General features: G+C 60.7%; 1 protein-coding gene across 3 annotated transcripts in view; it reads right to left on the reverse strand.

Moving 5' to 3' along the window:
- The window catches only part of TFEB (transcription factor EB), a 43,752-nt gene that overhangs the window by 9,608 nt on the left and 18,589 nt on the right, over nt 1-15,555 (reverse strand). Inside the window, exon 1 of one of the 3 annotated variants that reach the window (XM_058306706.1) lies at nt 10,397-10,422. The exons of the other annotated variants lie outside the window; for them this stretch is intronic. Within the exon in view, the coding sequence (XP_058162689.1) occupies nt 10,397-10,407 (11 nt within the window). The 5' untranslated portion in view covers nt 10,408-10,422. Of the gene's footprint in view, nt 1-10,396; nt 10,423-15,555 lie in introns of those variants that run through there. 3 annotated transcript variants of the gene reach the window in all.

Below are 15,555 nucleotides of genomic sequence, written 5' to 3' on the forward strand. Positions count from 1 at the left end.
TGGCTTTGCCGTGCGGAGAACCTGTGCTGGGCCCTCGCGCTGGCCGGGCCATCCCGTGGCGGTCACATCGCCTCTCCCAGCCTCGGTTTCCTCACTTGTAGAACAGACGGGAGAATCCCTGTTCCACCAGCCACCGAGGTCTGTGGAGCCTCCGGGGTGGAGAGGGGGAATGGTGGGAGAATCGTGGTCAGCGAGGTATCTGTGTGTTGGGGTGTCGGGAGCCTCGTGCCTGGGCCCCCCTGCGTAGAGGGGGCTAGGGGCAGGGCAGTGGGAGGCTTTCCCACCCACACCGCCCGCTCCACAGAGCCGCTGCTTCCGGCAAAGTCCCAGCCTTCTTCCCTCAGCCCCCGGCCCCCCCTCCTGGGCGGCTCTGAACACGGCCTGGGTGGGGCGGGTGTGTAGGGTGACGGCAGGGGCTTGGGGGGATCTGAGGGCAGAGGGGGCTGGCCCCACCCTCAAATGCACTGGCTCGCTCTCCACACCTGGCCCAGCAATTGAGAGGAACATGGCAAAACCAAGATGTCCCCGGCCGCCTCCCGCAGGCCCACCCCCACCTCCCAGGTCTGGAAAGGGCCCGCCTTGTGCTCCGGGAAATACCAGGAGTTTTGAGCGTCTGCTTTTCCTGAAGAACAGGCTGGCAGGGCTCACCCTCCTCTTAAAGGAACAGGACCTGGCACCGCAGGGGGTTCGTGCCCCTTCCCAGCCCCACGGAACACTTCGGCGGGGGCTGAAGCTGCAGCCCCAGCCCAGTCTCTGCCCTCAGCATCCTCCACCGCCCTCGCACCTGACTGTCCACGGCTGAGCCTGAGGTCTAGCTTAGTGTGAGGAAAGTGAGCTTTGTTGTCCGACAGGTGCAGGCCGAGGCCCTGCCCAGGCCTCACCCAACCTCTGGACCCCTGGTTTTCTCCTCTGGGAAAGGGGGGTAATAACAGAGCCTGCCTGGGGGAGCTGTCCCGAGGCTCGACACGGTGGGCTCCCGGGGCCAGGGCCGGAGCGGGCTTTACAGCGGCTGTGCCAGGCCCGAGCCCCTCCGGCCTCCACCCTCCGCACAGGCCTCTCCTGGGGGAGATTCGGACACATGACAGAAGAATCACTGGACTGCCGGGGCGAGAGGCCTGGAGGATGAGGGCCCGGAACAGGAAAGAAGATCTCAAGCACAAAGCACTGGGTGGAAAAGCCAGCTGCAGAGCAAACCAGATGGCCCGAGAAACGGGTAAATGCGTGGAATACGATCAAGCGCGTCCTCGCGCCAGCAGCTCAGCGCAGCCTCATCAGGTGGTCTGTGCGCTCTCCAAACGCCGACTCACCTGTTCCTCACAATAGCCTTCGGAGCTGGGAACAGCTACTGTCCCCATTTCACAGGGAGGAAACTGAGTCACACATCTCATAAGGAGCAGAAGGGAGCGTTCCTCCAGCCTGGCCCAGAGCCCCCTCTCTTCTGGGCTGTGCCGACACACCTGCTTGCAGTGGTTACTGCTGGGGAGGGGAGGGGGAAGCAGGGGGTGGTACAGAGCCTCTCAGGGTTTCTCATTCCCCTCAGGCAGCACGTACCCCTCACCCCTCACCACGTGAACATGTGCTGCTTTGGGGTTCCCTTAATACAGGGGATAAAGGAAGCTGGGCAGCTCGAGGGGGTTGCGAGAGGCCTAACACGCTCCCTGTGCCCTAAGGTGGACCGCAGAGGGGAAGGGGTGCAGTGGGTGTTAGCCAGCCAAGGACCCCAGGTGAGGGGCCACCAGAGGCGATGGGGGCCAGGGGCAGCTGGGGTACAGGACGGGGCCCGGCTGTTGCCACCGCAGCCCCAGACACGAGCCTTCGGAGGGGGTGGTCCTCGGCCGGTGCCCCACAAACAGCTTTCAGCAGAGCCGCGTCCCTTCAACTGCTTATAGGGCCTGACTCCCCCGGGGATTCTTCTACCTTCCGGGGAATTCTTTAAAAATTGGAGCAGGAAGAGAATATGCCTATACCCCACGACCCAGCAACTCTCCTCCTAAGTATATGCCCAACAGAAAGGCATCCCTTGCTCAGAGGACGTGTACTAGAATGTCCACAGCCGCACTGTGCAGTAACCAAACCCTGGCATATACCCAAAGGCCCATCAACAGGAAAACGGAGAAAGGAACTGTGGGACACAGTCAGCAAAGAGAGGCAACAAATACCGCTGCACACGACATAGATGACGCTCACAGACAGAACGCTGATGAAAGAAACCAGACACAAAAACAGAGAGAGTGTGATCTACATACATGAAGTACAGAAAGAGGTGAAACGGATCTACCGTGTTAGAAGTCAGGTTCACAGCACAAGGTGGCCCGGGAGGTGGGGGGAGGGGTTGGGAATGTTCTGTAACTTGATCATTTGATGTGAGTGTTGGTGCCATGGAAGTGTCTAAGTTTACCCAAGTTCATCCAGCTGCTCACTTAGGACTTGTACGCTTTTCTGTATATGTATTATACTTTCATTTAAAAATCACCTAAGAATTAGGGCAGACCTTAAACAGTTTAAAATAAGAGTTAAGCAGATTACCCCTCTACCCCTAAGTGTGGCTGTGACTTTAAAATGCCTTTGATCCCAGGCAGCTCCAACACATATGCCAGAATATGGCTTGGTACCACCCCTTTGGAAAAACAATTTGGCAACATGTATCAAGAGCCTTAAAAATACTAGTCTAAGTAAGAAATCCTAAACGCAGAAAAGGCTTTTACACATAAGGACAGCTATCAAATTGCATCTCATATTGAGAAAAATCAGGGGAACAGAAGTGGTTCAGTCGGGGGTCCTGAGTTCAGTTCCCAGCACCTCCTAAAGAGGATGAGCAGACGTAATGAGCTGATGCAACAAGCAAACGAGCAGGGAGCAGATGTGGCTCAAGCAGTTGGGCACCTGCCTCCCACATAGGACGTCCTGGGTTCAGTTCTAAAGCAGACAGGGAGCAGACAGACAAGGGAGCCATCTTGGGGGAGGGAGTGGGGATTTAAAAAATCAGAAATAACCTCCATGTCCAGCAATAGGATGGTTAAATAAATTATGGTGTGTCCCTCCTGACGGAATGTTATATTTACAATAAATAACACTGGGGACATATCAAGTGATAAAAAATAGGACATAAAATTGTACATAAAATGTGATCATCGCCATGTAAAAAATATGTGTAGAAAAGTCTCTTGAGAGGAAATATACAAAAATGTGACTTCTTTGGATGAGCAATCATGAGTGTTTTGGGTTTGTTTTTTTTTCCCCGTTTACCTTTTAGAACATGGGTCTTTTTCTATAACGAACACGTATATCTTTCTAATGCTAATGGCATCCTTACTATGTGCCAGGCTCTACTCGAAGCACCTTATTTAATTATCACCATTATTTCAGGATGCATCATCATTCACTTTAAGGCACAGAAAGGTGTCACTTGCCAAAAGTCACAGAGTGGCAGCCTGGCTCCACCACCCACCCCCGGGGCTGTGGCGTTTGGCCTCAGTCCTGTACACGCGGGTGGAGGCTACCATGCTTTATTTTAGGGACCCCACTGAAAAAGCACCTTGGTGATCAAAGGCTTTCAGCAGCTCATCTCTTTCATCCAGCTCAGGGAAAAAAGGGTGCTCAGGACAATGGAGCAGTCTAGAATCCCCAAACACGGAGGCAGAGAAAATATTCTGCCCTTCCTCAAAGGACAGAGAGAATTTCCTGCATTCCCAGAAAAACACATGTCTGGCGGCTGAAACAACAAAGTGTGCAAGCCCAGCGGCCGGCACGGCTGTTTAAGCCATTTATTAAGTTCTGCGCCTCTGTGGGTGAAGTTTGCTTTACACACTACCGGCTGTCCAGGAGCTCCTGGCGGCTGGGAAATCAAACCAAGCACAAAGGAAGGCCCCCGGAGCACGTGCCTCGGCCCCTGGAGCAGGGGGAGGGCCCGGCGACCTCCTGGGCAGCTGTCCACCTTGGGAAGGGAAGAGGGAAAGATTCCGGGCTTGAGATTTGTTTTGTCTTCTCTGAGCTCCCTCCGGCAGGAGAGGTGCCAAAGGAAGGCCTGACAAGCGAGCAGACTGAACGAGAAAGGCTGTATCATCCCCGAGCCTTAGAACGAGGCCGTTCCAAACCACCGGCGGGTCGCCGGTCCCCGCAGGGTCTCGGGTGGGGGTGGACAGCAGAGCGTCAGATGGTCTGAATGCAAGAAGAGCTCGGGTGGGAGGTACACGAAGATTCCCAGACGCCGCAGGACGGCCAGGGGCTTGGCCTCCCAGCCTTGGGCCCGGCTCGAGGTCTGTAAGCAGCCACGCGGGGCTCCCCGGCGGCGGCCGCCTCTCCCGCAGAGCTGCTGTGACCTGGGCGGGGACGCTGGCTGTGGAGGCCACTGCAAGGGCAGGAAGCTGAGCCCAGGGCAGAGACCACCGCTCCTGCCGCTGTTCGTGTCACTCTGTCCACTCCCTCTAGGGCCATCCCTGGACAAGTCCCGTCTTTCGGCTCCTTGCGAGGCCCTTTGGGGAGGAGGGCCCCACCCACTCGCACCCACCCGTGCCAAGGCTGGGCGGAGCGGCCTAGCGGTGACCCCGGCCTCGGCCTCTCCTTACTGGACAGGGCGGGACGGCCTCGGATCAGCTTTTCCTATCACGAGCCACCCCCTTTGTTCCCTCTCCAAAAGCCTTGGTTTTTTTAAGACTTTCTTTTCCAAAGCTTGGAGAGCACGTCGTCCGTTACAGTGCTTGTTTCCCGATCTTTATTAATCACTGAGGTTTGATTGGCCCGAGGTAAGCGCTGCTCTCGCAGACTGACATCGCGGGAAAGGAGCCCGGCAGGAGCCCACGCGGCGCGCGGCGGCCTTCACGTGCTGTTTGAGGCCACGTGAGACCAAGTCACGGGGACAGGGGTCAGACTGGACGCTCCCTCTGTGGGCGAGTCCATCCTGGTCTAGGTGGCGGCTACACAGGGGGATGTGCACACGGAAAAATGCACGGAGCTGTGTGCTTGCGATCAGTGCACGTTGCTGCAGTAAATCATATCTTCAAAGAAAAAAGTCCGAAGCAATGAAATAAAAATTTCAAAAGCGTGTTACCAGTGACCTCTCTCCCGCCCCCCACAAGGACCCTGTACAACAGTGCACACTTACCGGGGGGCGTGACTTCACGCAGCAGTTTTTTGATACTGGAAGTAGCCAGAGAGCCCCACCTTTGCCTTTCATCGCCTCTAGGGTACCACTGAGCCAAATAACGTAAGGACAACCCGCATTATTGCATACCCTTTACTCAGCATCTCCAGTGTGCTGGACACCGTGCCTTCTCATTGTGTCTTTAGAACCCAAGGAGGTATTATTATCCCCATTTTATAGATGAGGAAGTTGAGGTCCATAAGGTGTGACGTGCCCCATGCTCACCTCCATCCCACCAGCACAGCACCTCTCTGGATCCGCTGCAGGACGCCGCTGGGGGGCAGGCAGACAGCAGGCACTTGTTTTTAAATCTCTGAGCACAAGCAGGAGGTGGCGGGGAGGGAGAGGAAGGGGGGGAGGGCAGCAACGCCAGCTCCCGCCGCTCAGCCGGCCTGCAGTTGCCACAGCGCATCAACCCCCAGGCCCAGCTCACAGCCCACAGGAAAGGGCGGGAGCTGGCGCCTCCCGGCTGCCCAGCCTGCTGCCCGGCGAGGCAATTGTGCAGGGAGGGGGCAGCTTCAAAGGCAGGCCCAGCCCAGAACGGCGCCCCTTCCCACCCCTGGCAGGAGGCCTGTCCCAGGAGGACGGCCACTGGGCACTGCAGGACAGGGGGCCAGGGGCCCATGGGGAGAAGCCAGAAGGGCCCATGGCGTGCCCCGCCCTGGTATGTGGTCTGCCACACAGGGGCCCCAACACACAAGCGCATGGCCAAATCTTTTCTGGGAACCCCACCCATCAGACCTCCCAAAAAGAGGTGCACGGCCCTCGGGTGCTGCTTGTCCGATGACCCACACCTGTTGCATTACCTCCGCTCACCCCTTGGCTGACACCCCCTGAGGTCCCCCGGCCACAGGTGCTGCACTGAACGCGTGACCATCAGGCTCTCACCGACCCCTCACGGACCAAGCGACCCTCTTCGACATGTGTAAAAACCAGGACTCAGAACGGTCAGGGGACTTGTCTGCTATCACGCTGCAGGACAGCGGGGTGGGGGCTCGACCCCAGCTCTCTCCTTCCACGTGGCCCCAGGTGTGTGGCCATCACCAGCTTTCCCAGAGAAGAGGATCTGGGGGCCCACGGGCCAGAGCCTTCGTGTGGATGGACTGCCCTTATCTCCCAGTCCTGCCCACTCCCCTCGCCTGCGCCTCCCTCCATGAATCCTGCAGGAGGTCCTCGGGGTGCCACCAGCCCCCACCTCCCAGATGCCCCAGAACCCCTCCTACAGGCACTCTCTTCTGCTGAACAGCCAAGACCCACCCACGCGCAGGAGCCCCGGGAGAGCATATCTGATAGCACTGCGGCAGCTAACATGCCATGAGAGGGTCTCAGAGGGGGGTTCTGTCAAGTCACTTGGGCCGAAATGTGATGACGTGGATCGGGGATCTGGCACGCAGCAGGGTGTGTGTGTGGGGGGCAGATCCTGCTCATAGGTGGCTCATCAGACAGGAAAGGGGCCTGGCAGGGGAACGGAGGGGCTCAGGCTGGGGCTCCACGGGCCCCAAGCACCACCCGATCAGCCCCTGCCCGTCCCCAGCCCCCTGCCCCCTCTCCCCGCTGAGGGAAGACGAGCCCCATGAATTGACGGCTCTCTGGAAGGAGTCTGCTCTGACAGGTGTCCTCAGCCCCCAGGCCCAGCTCAGAAGCCTCGATGCGCCCAGGCCAGAGCGGGAAGCCAACACCTGCTCGTGGCTGCAGCACCACCAGCTGTGTGGCCTGGGCAGGCCCCGCCCCTCCTGGGCCTTGGACCCCTCCTGGTCGTAGGCATGGGCCCTCTTGCCCTCTCGGGCGGGCCGAGGGGTCGGGCAGCGAGGAGGTGGCCGAGGCTAGGACCCGCGGTGCGGGCCGGTGGGGCTCGGGATTCCCTCCCCACAGCTGCGGAGGCCTCAGGGCCCCAGCCCCTGCCCTTGCCCTCTCCTCGGGGGAGAGGAAACCTGCTCTCCTGCTGGCCGCCAGGGGCAGGGAAGCAGGCTGGCTCCGGGTGCGGGGGGACACGTGGCCGGCAGATGGGCAGCTCTCCGGCCTGCCTCAAGGCCTCGGTCCAAAGCCAGGCCCGGCCTCTCCCAGGCTGCGCGGGAGTTTCCCTCTGCCGGAGGCTGACGAGGGCTCTCGGGGTCCCAGTCCCCACCCCCCTTGGCCCGGGGTCCTGTGAGCACCGGCCACCAGCGCTGGCCCTGCCCTGCTCCCGGGAGGCTTCCTCCCGGCACCTGCTGCCCCCACGTCTCCAGGCTACCGGGGGTTGTCGGCTGTAAGTGAACTCCTACCACCTGGCTTCATTTTTAAGAGTTTAATCTGCTTCTGAGTACTCTGGAAACCACCACTTTATAGCTAAACGAGCCAGGCTTTTCTAAATAAAAAGACTCTGGAGGAGGGAAGGGGGAAAGGAAGGAAAACACCTATGAGCACCGACAATTGCATCAAGCTCACAGAAGGCGGCCTATTGTCTCCCGTTGACAAATCAACAGGCATTAATAAGTGCACATGCTGAGTGCTTACTCTGTGCCAGGCATTGTTCTGAAATGACGTGTAATACTGATTTAGTGCTCAAAACAACCCCCCCCCCCAACCCAGGAAGAAGGTACCAAACAACCACCATTTTTCACGCAGGCACAGAGAGGCTGAAATCTTGCTCAAGGTCACACAGCTGGCAGACAGTGGAGCTGGGGGTCTGCAGTGTGCACACCCAACCCCTGCCCACCCAGGCTGGAGAACGCTCTGGGTGCCCACTGGGGAGTCTGGACAGGGGCTCGGAGGACAGGCAGGGGGTGTGAAGTCCATCGGTGGAGGGTCCCCTCGGCTCTTGCCTACACCAGACCATTCCCCGTTCAGTCCCTCAATCCCCTCAAGGCACCCCCAAGACCACCCAGGGCTGCTCCCCCCCCAGTTCCCTGACGGCCACATCTGCCCCCCACTGTCCCCCACCCCTCCCCCCAGCTGATTCTCAGCTGATTCACACCTGGGGGGTCAGGAGCGTCAGTCCCTGCCCGGGAGCCCTCAGTCTGGTTTGGAGTTAGAAGGATGGGAGAGGCTTTCGGTCCCCGTGCTCAGAGCACAGCGACAGTCCACCAGAGCCCCGAAAGCCTGTGAGAAACGGAGACTCTCAGGCCCAGAACCAGAACCTACAGTGCAACAAGACCCCCAGGGCGCCCGTGTGCGCGTGCCAGTAACGTCCCCCGGAAGCTTCCAGGGGCCGGGCGCCTGGCTCCACGCGCAAGAGACGGAGGGAAGTGGAAGGAAACGGTCCCTGGCAGAACGAGGCACTTGGAGAACGTAGAACCCCCAGTTAACTTGAGCAGACAGCGCTGACTCTCAGGCGCAGGGCAAGCCGAGAGGCCGAGTGCGGTCCCGGGCCAGGGCCAGCGCCGCGCTCAGCCGCTCCCTCGGCCCTGGCGCTTGGGCGGGACGGGAGGTGGAAATAGTCAAGGTCTGCGGGGAGAGAGCCGGAAGCTGATAGGGTTTGGGAAACCAAACCAGACAAGCCATGGGAGACACACCCACTCTCACACACACACACCCATCACTGGCACCCGCCCAGGGCTTGCCTGCCCAAAAACCAGCTGCCGCACATCGCAGGCCGCCGTGGGGGCGCGGTGGTGCCCGAGCGCCGCACAGGAGGCTGGGGGCGCTCAAGTCTTTCCTCCACACTGCTCTGCCCCTCACCCTCCCTCTTCCCCGCTGGAACCCCAAATCTATGTGAGCAACGAGAAACCCGCGTCCTGCCCACCCGAGGCTGGCAAGGACCCAGATTAAAATGAGTCAACTAAAATGTGCCTGGTGAGCCCCCCCCGCCCCGCCCACCCCACACGGCACCTGCTCACACCCAACAATGGCGAAGCCCACCCTCTCCCCATCACACGGCTTCAGAGAGGTGGGCTCGCGCTCATCTCTTTAGCCCCATCTTCAGTTCAGGAACTCACCCCGACTGGCCTCTTTTACCACAATGGGGGGACTGCTGGGGCCCCCCAGGTTCATGTGGACTCCAGAAGACAAACAAAACCCAGCCAGAACCCCGAGCAGGGCTGGGATGCCCAAGAAAGCACCATCAGCTGGGGGTCAGTTGGGGCCACGGGGTGTGTGATTTCCTGGGCTCTGGAAAGGCCCTCAGCCCCAAAATATCTTGCCCCTGCATCGGGCAAGCCCTGTCCAGCCGGTGAGTCGCCCGGGCGGCAGGGTTCCACCTGAGGCCCTCATCGGCTGGCACCAGGCGAGAGGCAGCTGACAGCTGGGCCGAGAGTGGCGGACGCTGGGGCAGGGGAGGGTGGGCGCCCGCGCCAGATGGCAGGTGCCGAAATCCGGTGGCCGTCGCCCTGCCAGGGCCACTGCCCGTGAGCGCCCATCCAGGAGGGGGCACTCTCCTCCCAGCAGCCCCAGAAAGCGGCTCCCGCACCTCCTGGCCAGGGAAGGGGTGTCCGGCCAAGGGGGAAGCCTTAAGCAGGTCCCTCCCCTGCAGGCCAGGGGAAACGGAGTCCTGCCCCGACGGCCCCCTTGAGGAAGCCAAAGTGCTGGACCCAGGAAGGGGTGGGAGGGAGCCCTGAAAGAAGGGAGGTGGGGAGCGGGCAGGAGGGGGAATTAACCAGGTTCCAAAATAGCACAGTCTGTTCTGCCTCGCTTCACCCTGCGCAATGTCTGGCAGCTTCTGCTTTCGGTCTGACTCACGCCTGGTGGGGGCGGGACGGGGTGGCCGGCGGGACAGAGGCCACTGGGCAACCAGGAGCAGTGGCCCAGGACCTCCCGGCCGAGGGGCGGGTCTCCCTTCCCTCCACGCAGCTGTCCCGCGCAGAGCTGGGCATCTGGGAAGGCATCCCTCCGCAAACCAGCCCAATCTAGCCGAGCCCCGGGGCCCCCTCCTGGGACTTCCCAGAGGCCCTCGCCCGCCCAGGGCTTCCCGTGACGCCTGGTGCTGCAGACTCCCCCCGCCCCCCGCTTTGGCACCCCTACCCCAGGGGTCCCGCATCCCCGACAAGGAAGCCAGAGGATCCCCTCCTCCCCCGAGGAGCAGCAGCCTCCCCCAGCGACGTTCTCACCCGCCAGCAGAGTGAGCAGCCACCCTCCGCCTCCCTGCCCCCCACCCCCCCAGGTACGCGAGGAAAAGGACCTTACTCTCCAAATTCACACACAGACACGCTCACCCTAGACTTTACTGTTCCTAAGCACCACAAGAAGTGCCTTGCCCTTAGCAGGACAGCGAGGGGAATCCAGGGCGCCGGGGTTGGTTCTGGAGGAGTGGGGAGCGGTACCTCGGCTCTGCCCTGGCATTACCTTCCACCCATCTTATCTCGGGGTCCTTCTGGGTCCCCAGCTCGCAGGCTCGGAGCGGCTCCACTTGCCCCCACAGGGCTGAGCCTGGGCAGCTGAGCCTGCAGCAGCTGCTTTATCCCTCCTCCCCGGATCGAAGATGCTGGAGCTCAAACCTGAGACCCGGCCGGAAATCCTTACCATAAACCCCACCTTTCAACCCAGTGCGAATCCTCTCCTTCCCCTCCCGGCCCTCAGGCCGACACACCTGCCCGACCAGGTGGGGGTGGAGACCCTGCCTGGTGAGGCCGGCGGGGTGTGGGGTGGGAAATGGATGCTCCTAGAGAGAGGGGAAGGAAGACCAAGTAGGACAGAGGTAAGCCAGAGGCCAGCGCAGGTAGACACAGCTCCGTCCCCGCCACCCCAAACACACCCCCCCACCACCACCGAATCTGGTTTGGAAGTGAAAACATCGAGCGGAAAGGCTGTGGGCGGCGGCTGGAGAGATGACTCAAAGGGCTCTGGGCAGGCCTCCGGGCAGCCAAATAAGGCCCTTGGGGCTTTCGGGGTGAAAACACTGGCCAGACCCAGCACCTGCCCCATCCTTGTCCCTTCACCCCCACACCAGAAGGCCTTACCTACACACCCCTGCCCCCCGTGAAGCCTGCCCACTCCCTCGGGCCCATGAGGCAGGAGGCCTGTAGGGAGGGGCTGGGGGGGCTGGGGGTGGGAGAAGAGGGAGCCTAGAGGGAGGAGACCCCCTCCAGGAAGCAGGCATCGAGCTGAGCCTTCACCGGGGACAAGGAAGGGTGCCCTTGGATAAACAGACACCTCCCCACTGCCCCTGAGTTCACACATAAGGAGGGCACTAGAAGGCTCAGCTCCCCGTCGACTAAACGGCAGCCCCGTGGCGGCCACGGAGCGAGAGGCCCTAGCAGGGGAAGAGGCCAGGGCAATAAGAGAAAGGAAAAGGAACTCAGAAAAACCACCAGTCACAGTCTCGGGGTGCTAGCTAGAGCTGGGCGGGGACACGAGGCTGGCTCCAGGCTGCAGCCCCCCACCCCGCCCCCCCAGGTCTGTACTGCCTTCTGGAAGCAGCAGCACGGAGAAGTGGGCTGGCTTCCAGCACAGCAGGCGAGGGCTGGGCAGCGTCCGGCATCTGGTAAGCATCCGTTCCTGATTGGTCCCTTTCCTCTGCTGGGGGCTCCTCTTTTTAGCCTCGGCACCTGGCACATAGTAGGTGCTCCTTAAATCACTACTGAATGTAGTGGATGTGGGTCCTCCCGGGGCAGCTGGGAGGTGGTAGCTCCTCGGACATAGAAGGGCAGCGGTGAGAAGAGGCCTTGACGAGAGACACGCTCCAAGAGGCTGGGGGACCACCAGCCGGGGGTCGTGGCACGGAGGCCGACCGTGTCCCAGTCACACCCCGGAGGCTCGCCGTCCCCGGCCTGCCCACCAACACCTCATCCCCATGCCTAGCAGCCCTTAGCCAGAGACCGACGGGAGTGAGCAATAAATGCCCAAGCTCTAAAGCCTGTTCTACAGGGGTCCTCTGTGGGCTGGAGCCTTCGATGCCCTCAGCAGCTACCTGCTCAGTAATGCACATTTTCCTGGCTTCTTTCCTTCCCTGTCTCACCTCCCCACTCCACCACTCATGCTTCCTGGGATAACTTCCCGAGTAGATTACTTGCACTCACACCCCTGTCTCCGTCAATGAGCCTGAGAGTGCAGTTTTGACCTGAAATTGAGCGACCAACTCTAAACCTTAGAAAGAGAGGCCAATAAAAGGGCCAGAGTAGACTGGGAAGCTGGTCCCCCTGTGCAGAAGCTTGAGTGAAGGGCTGCGAGAGCCCCGCAGCTGGGGAAGACTGGCCAAGCTGGACGCAGTGGCTAAGCGTGTCCCTAGAGCTTCCTACCTGTAGCAAGGCAAGACTGCCCCTGGAAGCAGAGTGGAGAAGGTGGAGAGGACGAGCCAGGATTGCAAGTTGTGTGAAGAAACCTCCATACGGAAGGTGGTGATGGCAAATGCTAATAGGGCTACAAGCTCAGCACTGCCCGCTCCCCCCACCCCGCCCCCCACCCCCGCTCCCAGCACAGGCTGCTCCCAGGACAGAACTATAGAACTCCAGCATTCCAGAACCTTAGCACACTTTTTCATTCAAACAACACAGCCGCCATGTACCACACTCAGAAATAGGCCCCGGAGACACCAAGGGAGGCCATCAGATTCAACACTAAGAGCTTGCATGTGGAAGCAAGTAGAGCTGAGTCCTAGGCCTGTCACTAGCCGTGTGACCTTGAGCAGCCTAACCTCACTGGGTCTCAGGACCCTCACGTGTAATGTGAGGTTACAACATCCACCCTGGGGAGCTGCTACAAAGATGCAATGTAAGGCATCTGACATACTGCTTGACACAGGATAGGCGCTCAATAAATACTTGATGGATGCACGGCTGGATGAAAAGTGCAGATGGATACGACAGATGGGTGGATGGGATGGACGGATGGGATGGATGGACGGACAGATGGATGGATGAAAGACAGACAGATATAATGGACGGACAGATGGATGGGTGGGGAGTGCATGCACACGTGGATAGACGGGTGTTTGGGCAGGAGGCAGTACCTGTCTGCAGAGAGCTCAGTCTGGTTCAGTGGCCTGTTCTGCTAATTGATCGCTATGTAAATCTGTATTTCCATTTACCAAGTTGACAAATGCAAAGTAAGATCCCTCCTAACGAGCCTTAGCAACCGTACCGGGGAGGGTCATTCCCTGCAAGACGCAGAGCGCTGTATGAAACAGGGAGAGAGATGAGTAAGACGGCGCCTGACCTCAAGGTACTCACAGTCCAGGTCAGGAACAAACGTCGCCGCCTGCTACTGCATATTGTCCTGCTTCTCTACTCTGACTACCACCACTATTACTAATAAAACTGTATTGAGCACTCAACCATTTGTCAGGGACTGTTTCTAAGAGCCTTACTGGGTATTAATTCATTTGACCTTCCCAACAGCTCTGTGAAGTAGGAATGATTAGCGTACCCACTTTGCAGATGAGAAACTGAGGCACAGAGAGGTTCCACGGCCCGGTTTTTCCCTCTGGAGTGTGCGCTCCCCGAGGGCTGTCTCAGGCTCTTTCCCAGCACCTCCCCCGGGGCCTCCAGGTGGGGGCATTGGCCTCGGCCCTTCTCGGCTCTGCCACCTTTCACAACACTCCAGGCTCAAAGCGCCCACTTCTGAGGCAGAGGGAGAGAGCTGGGTGGGGAAGGGAAGGGACGAAGGCCCCAGGGTGAGGTAAAAAGGGAGCAGGCCTCGGAGTCCCCTTCCAGCTTCTCTCTTCTCCACCTGTCCCCATGGCCCAGCCCTGGCATGTCACAATCCTGTGGTCACCGCAGAATGCCCTGTCCCTTTGCAGAGAGCGCTGAGGTGGCGCTCACGGAGGGAGTCGGGCCTCAAGCCCAGAGGTGGGCCGGGAGGAGGAGAGGCGCCGTCCCACTCGCCATGTCCCTTCAGGCCCCGTTCTAGGGCTGGAGGGTGAGGGCCGTGTTGGGGGGCTGGGGCGCTAGGCAGACGCAGGTGCCCACAGCCTGGCGCCCCTCAGCAGGGGAGCCGGAGGAGGTGGGGCGGCTCGGGCTGGACTCTCACAATAGAAACAGCAGGGGACCTCGCCACCCAGCCCCCAGGGTGCCTGGGCTGGAGAGAGGGGGCTTCCCAGCCAGCCTGTGGAGCCCACAGACACGAGCTGGGGGTCCCCCCAGCCCTGGCCGCAGCCCACCTCTACACTCCTATCCCCTCTCGGGAGGCGGAGGGGACAGACAGTGCAGATGGAGTAGGGAAACTGAGGCAGAGTCTGCCCTCCGGCTCTGGAGACCAGCCCTGCCAGCTTTGGCCACCCACACTGTCCCTCAAGATTAAACCTGCTTCTCACAAGCAAACGGGGACGCCAGGTCCTACCACTCTGTGGTCCTCTAACACTCCACGGACACACACTTTCCAGAAAGAGGCCTGCCTTGCTCCCCAAAACTGGTCTGTGGGAGGAAGGGACCCTGCCTCTCCCCGAGCCCTGGCCCGGAGGTTCGGCGAGAAGCACGGTCAGTGGTTCAGAGCACGGACCCTGGACCAAGGCTGCCTGGGTTTGACCCTCAGCTCTACCGTTAACCAGCTCTGTGACTTGCGGTGCCTCAGTTTCCTCAGCTGGGAACTGCCAGTGATACTCCCTGCTCTTGAATCTCACAGCTGATACGAAAAACATTTATCCCCCTGGCTCCACACCTATCTGAACGTCCCGGGTCCCTCCGCTCTACCCACCGCCCTCCGCCCTCCTCACTGGGGGCCCTGACGGGGGTGCTGAGTTGCTGAGGGAGCCACGGCCGTTGATAAGGCTGGGGCCAGGCCCATGGCGGGCACGGAGCCCAGGCGCACAATGGGGCTGTGTGTGCGCCCAGCGTCACCCTGGAGCAGAGCTGGGCAGGACGGCATCTGGGGTCAAGCCAGGAATTCATTTCCCTGGAGAAAACCTCCCACCCCCTCGCGGGCAGCACAGCCCTGAACAGGGCGAGCGAGCGCTGGCCGTTCCCCCACCAGGCCCTGGAGCTGAATGGGCCCGCGCCCCGGTGGCGGGAACTGGAGAATGGGGACTCCTGAGTCCAGCCGCCCAGCAGGGCTGCTCCCCCGGAGGCATTTCGGACACATGACATAATCTGGGCCGCAGCCTCCCCTGTGGGCAGAGGGAGGGTGACGTCTGCAGGGGCCAGGAGAAGGCGCAAGAGAAGACTGACCACGACGCCCCCTCCCCAAATACAGGGCCCCGTCTCCCCCGCCTGCCAGGGCGCCCCGGGCTCAGCCCAGGTTCGCTGAGGCACCCAGGACTTCTGGCCACCCCGCCTGCACGGGACCCCGGGGTGGCCTGAAGAGAGCCGGCTCTCTCCCCAGGGGAATGAGTCACCAGCCGGCGCAGCCAGGGCGGCGGGTGGAGAGCGGGCAGGGGAGCCTCTCGCCCTCGCGGGCAGGCCTTATCGAGCTGGAAAACCAGGCGGCCCGGCCGGCGCGGGTACTGACCACGGTGTGGCAGCCCACGCCCCTCCGGGCCCCGACGCTGACTCCTCTAGCTGCGTAGACCCCCAACCCCACAAAATGCCCCCGAGGAGGGCGTCAGACTGCAGGCAAAGGCAGCCACTTACCCT

Source organism: Dasypus novemcinctus, chromosome 11 (assembly GCF_030445035.2).
Source record: "Dasypus novemcinctus isolate mDasNov1 chromosome 11, mDasNov1.1.hap2, whole genome shotgun sequence".
NCBI classification, from domain to species: domain Eukaryota; kingdom Metazoa; phylum Chordata; class Mammalia; order Cingulata; family Dasypodidae; genus Dasypus; species Dasypus novemcinctus.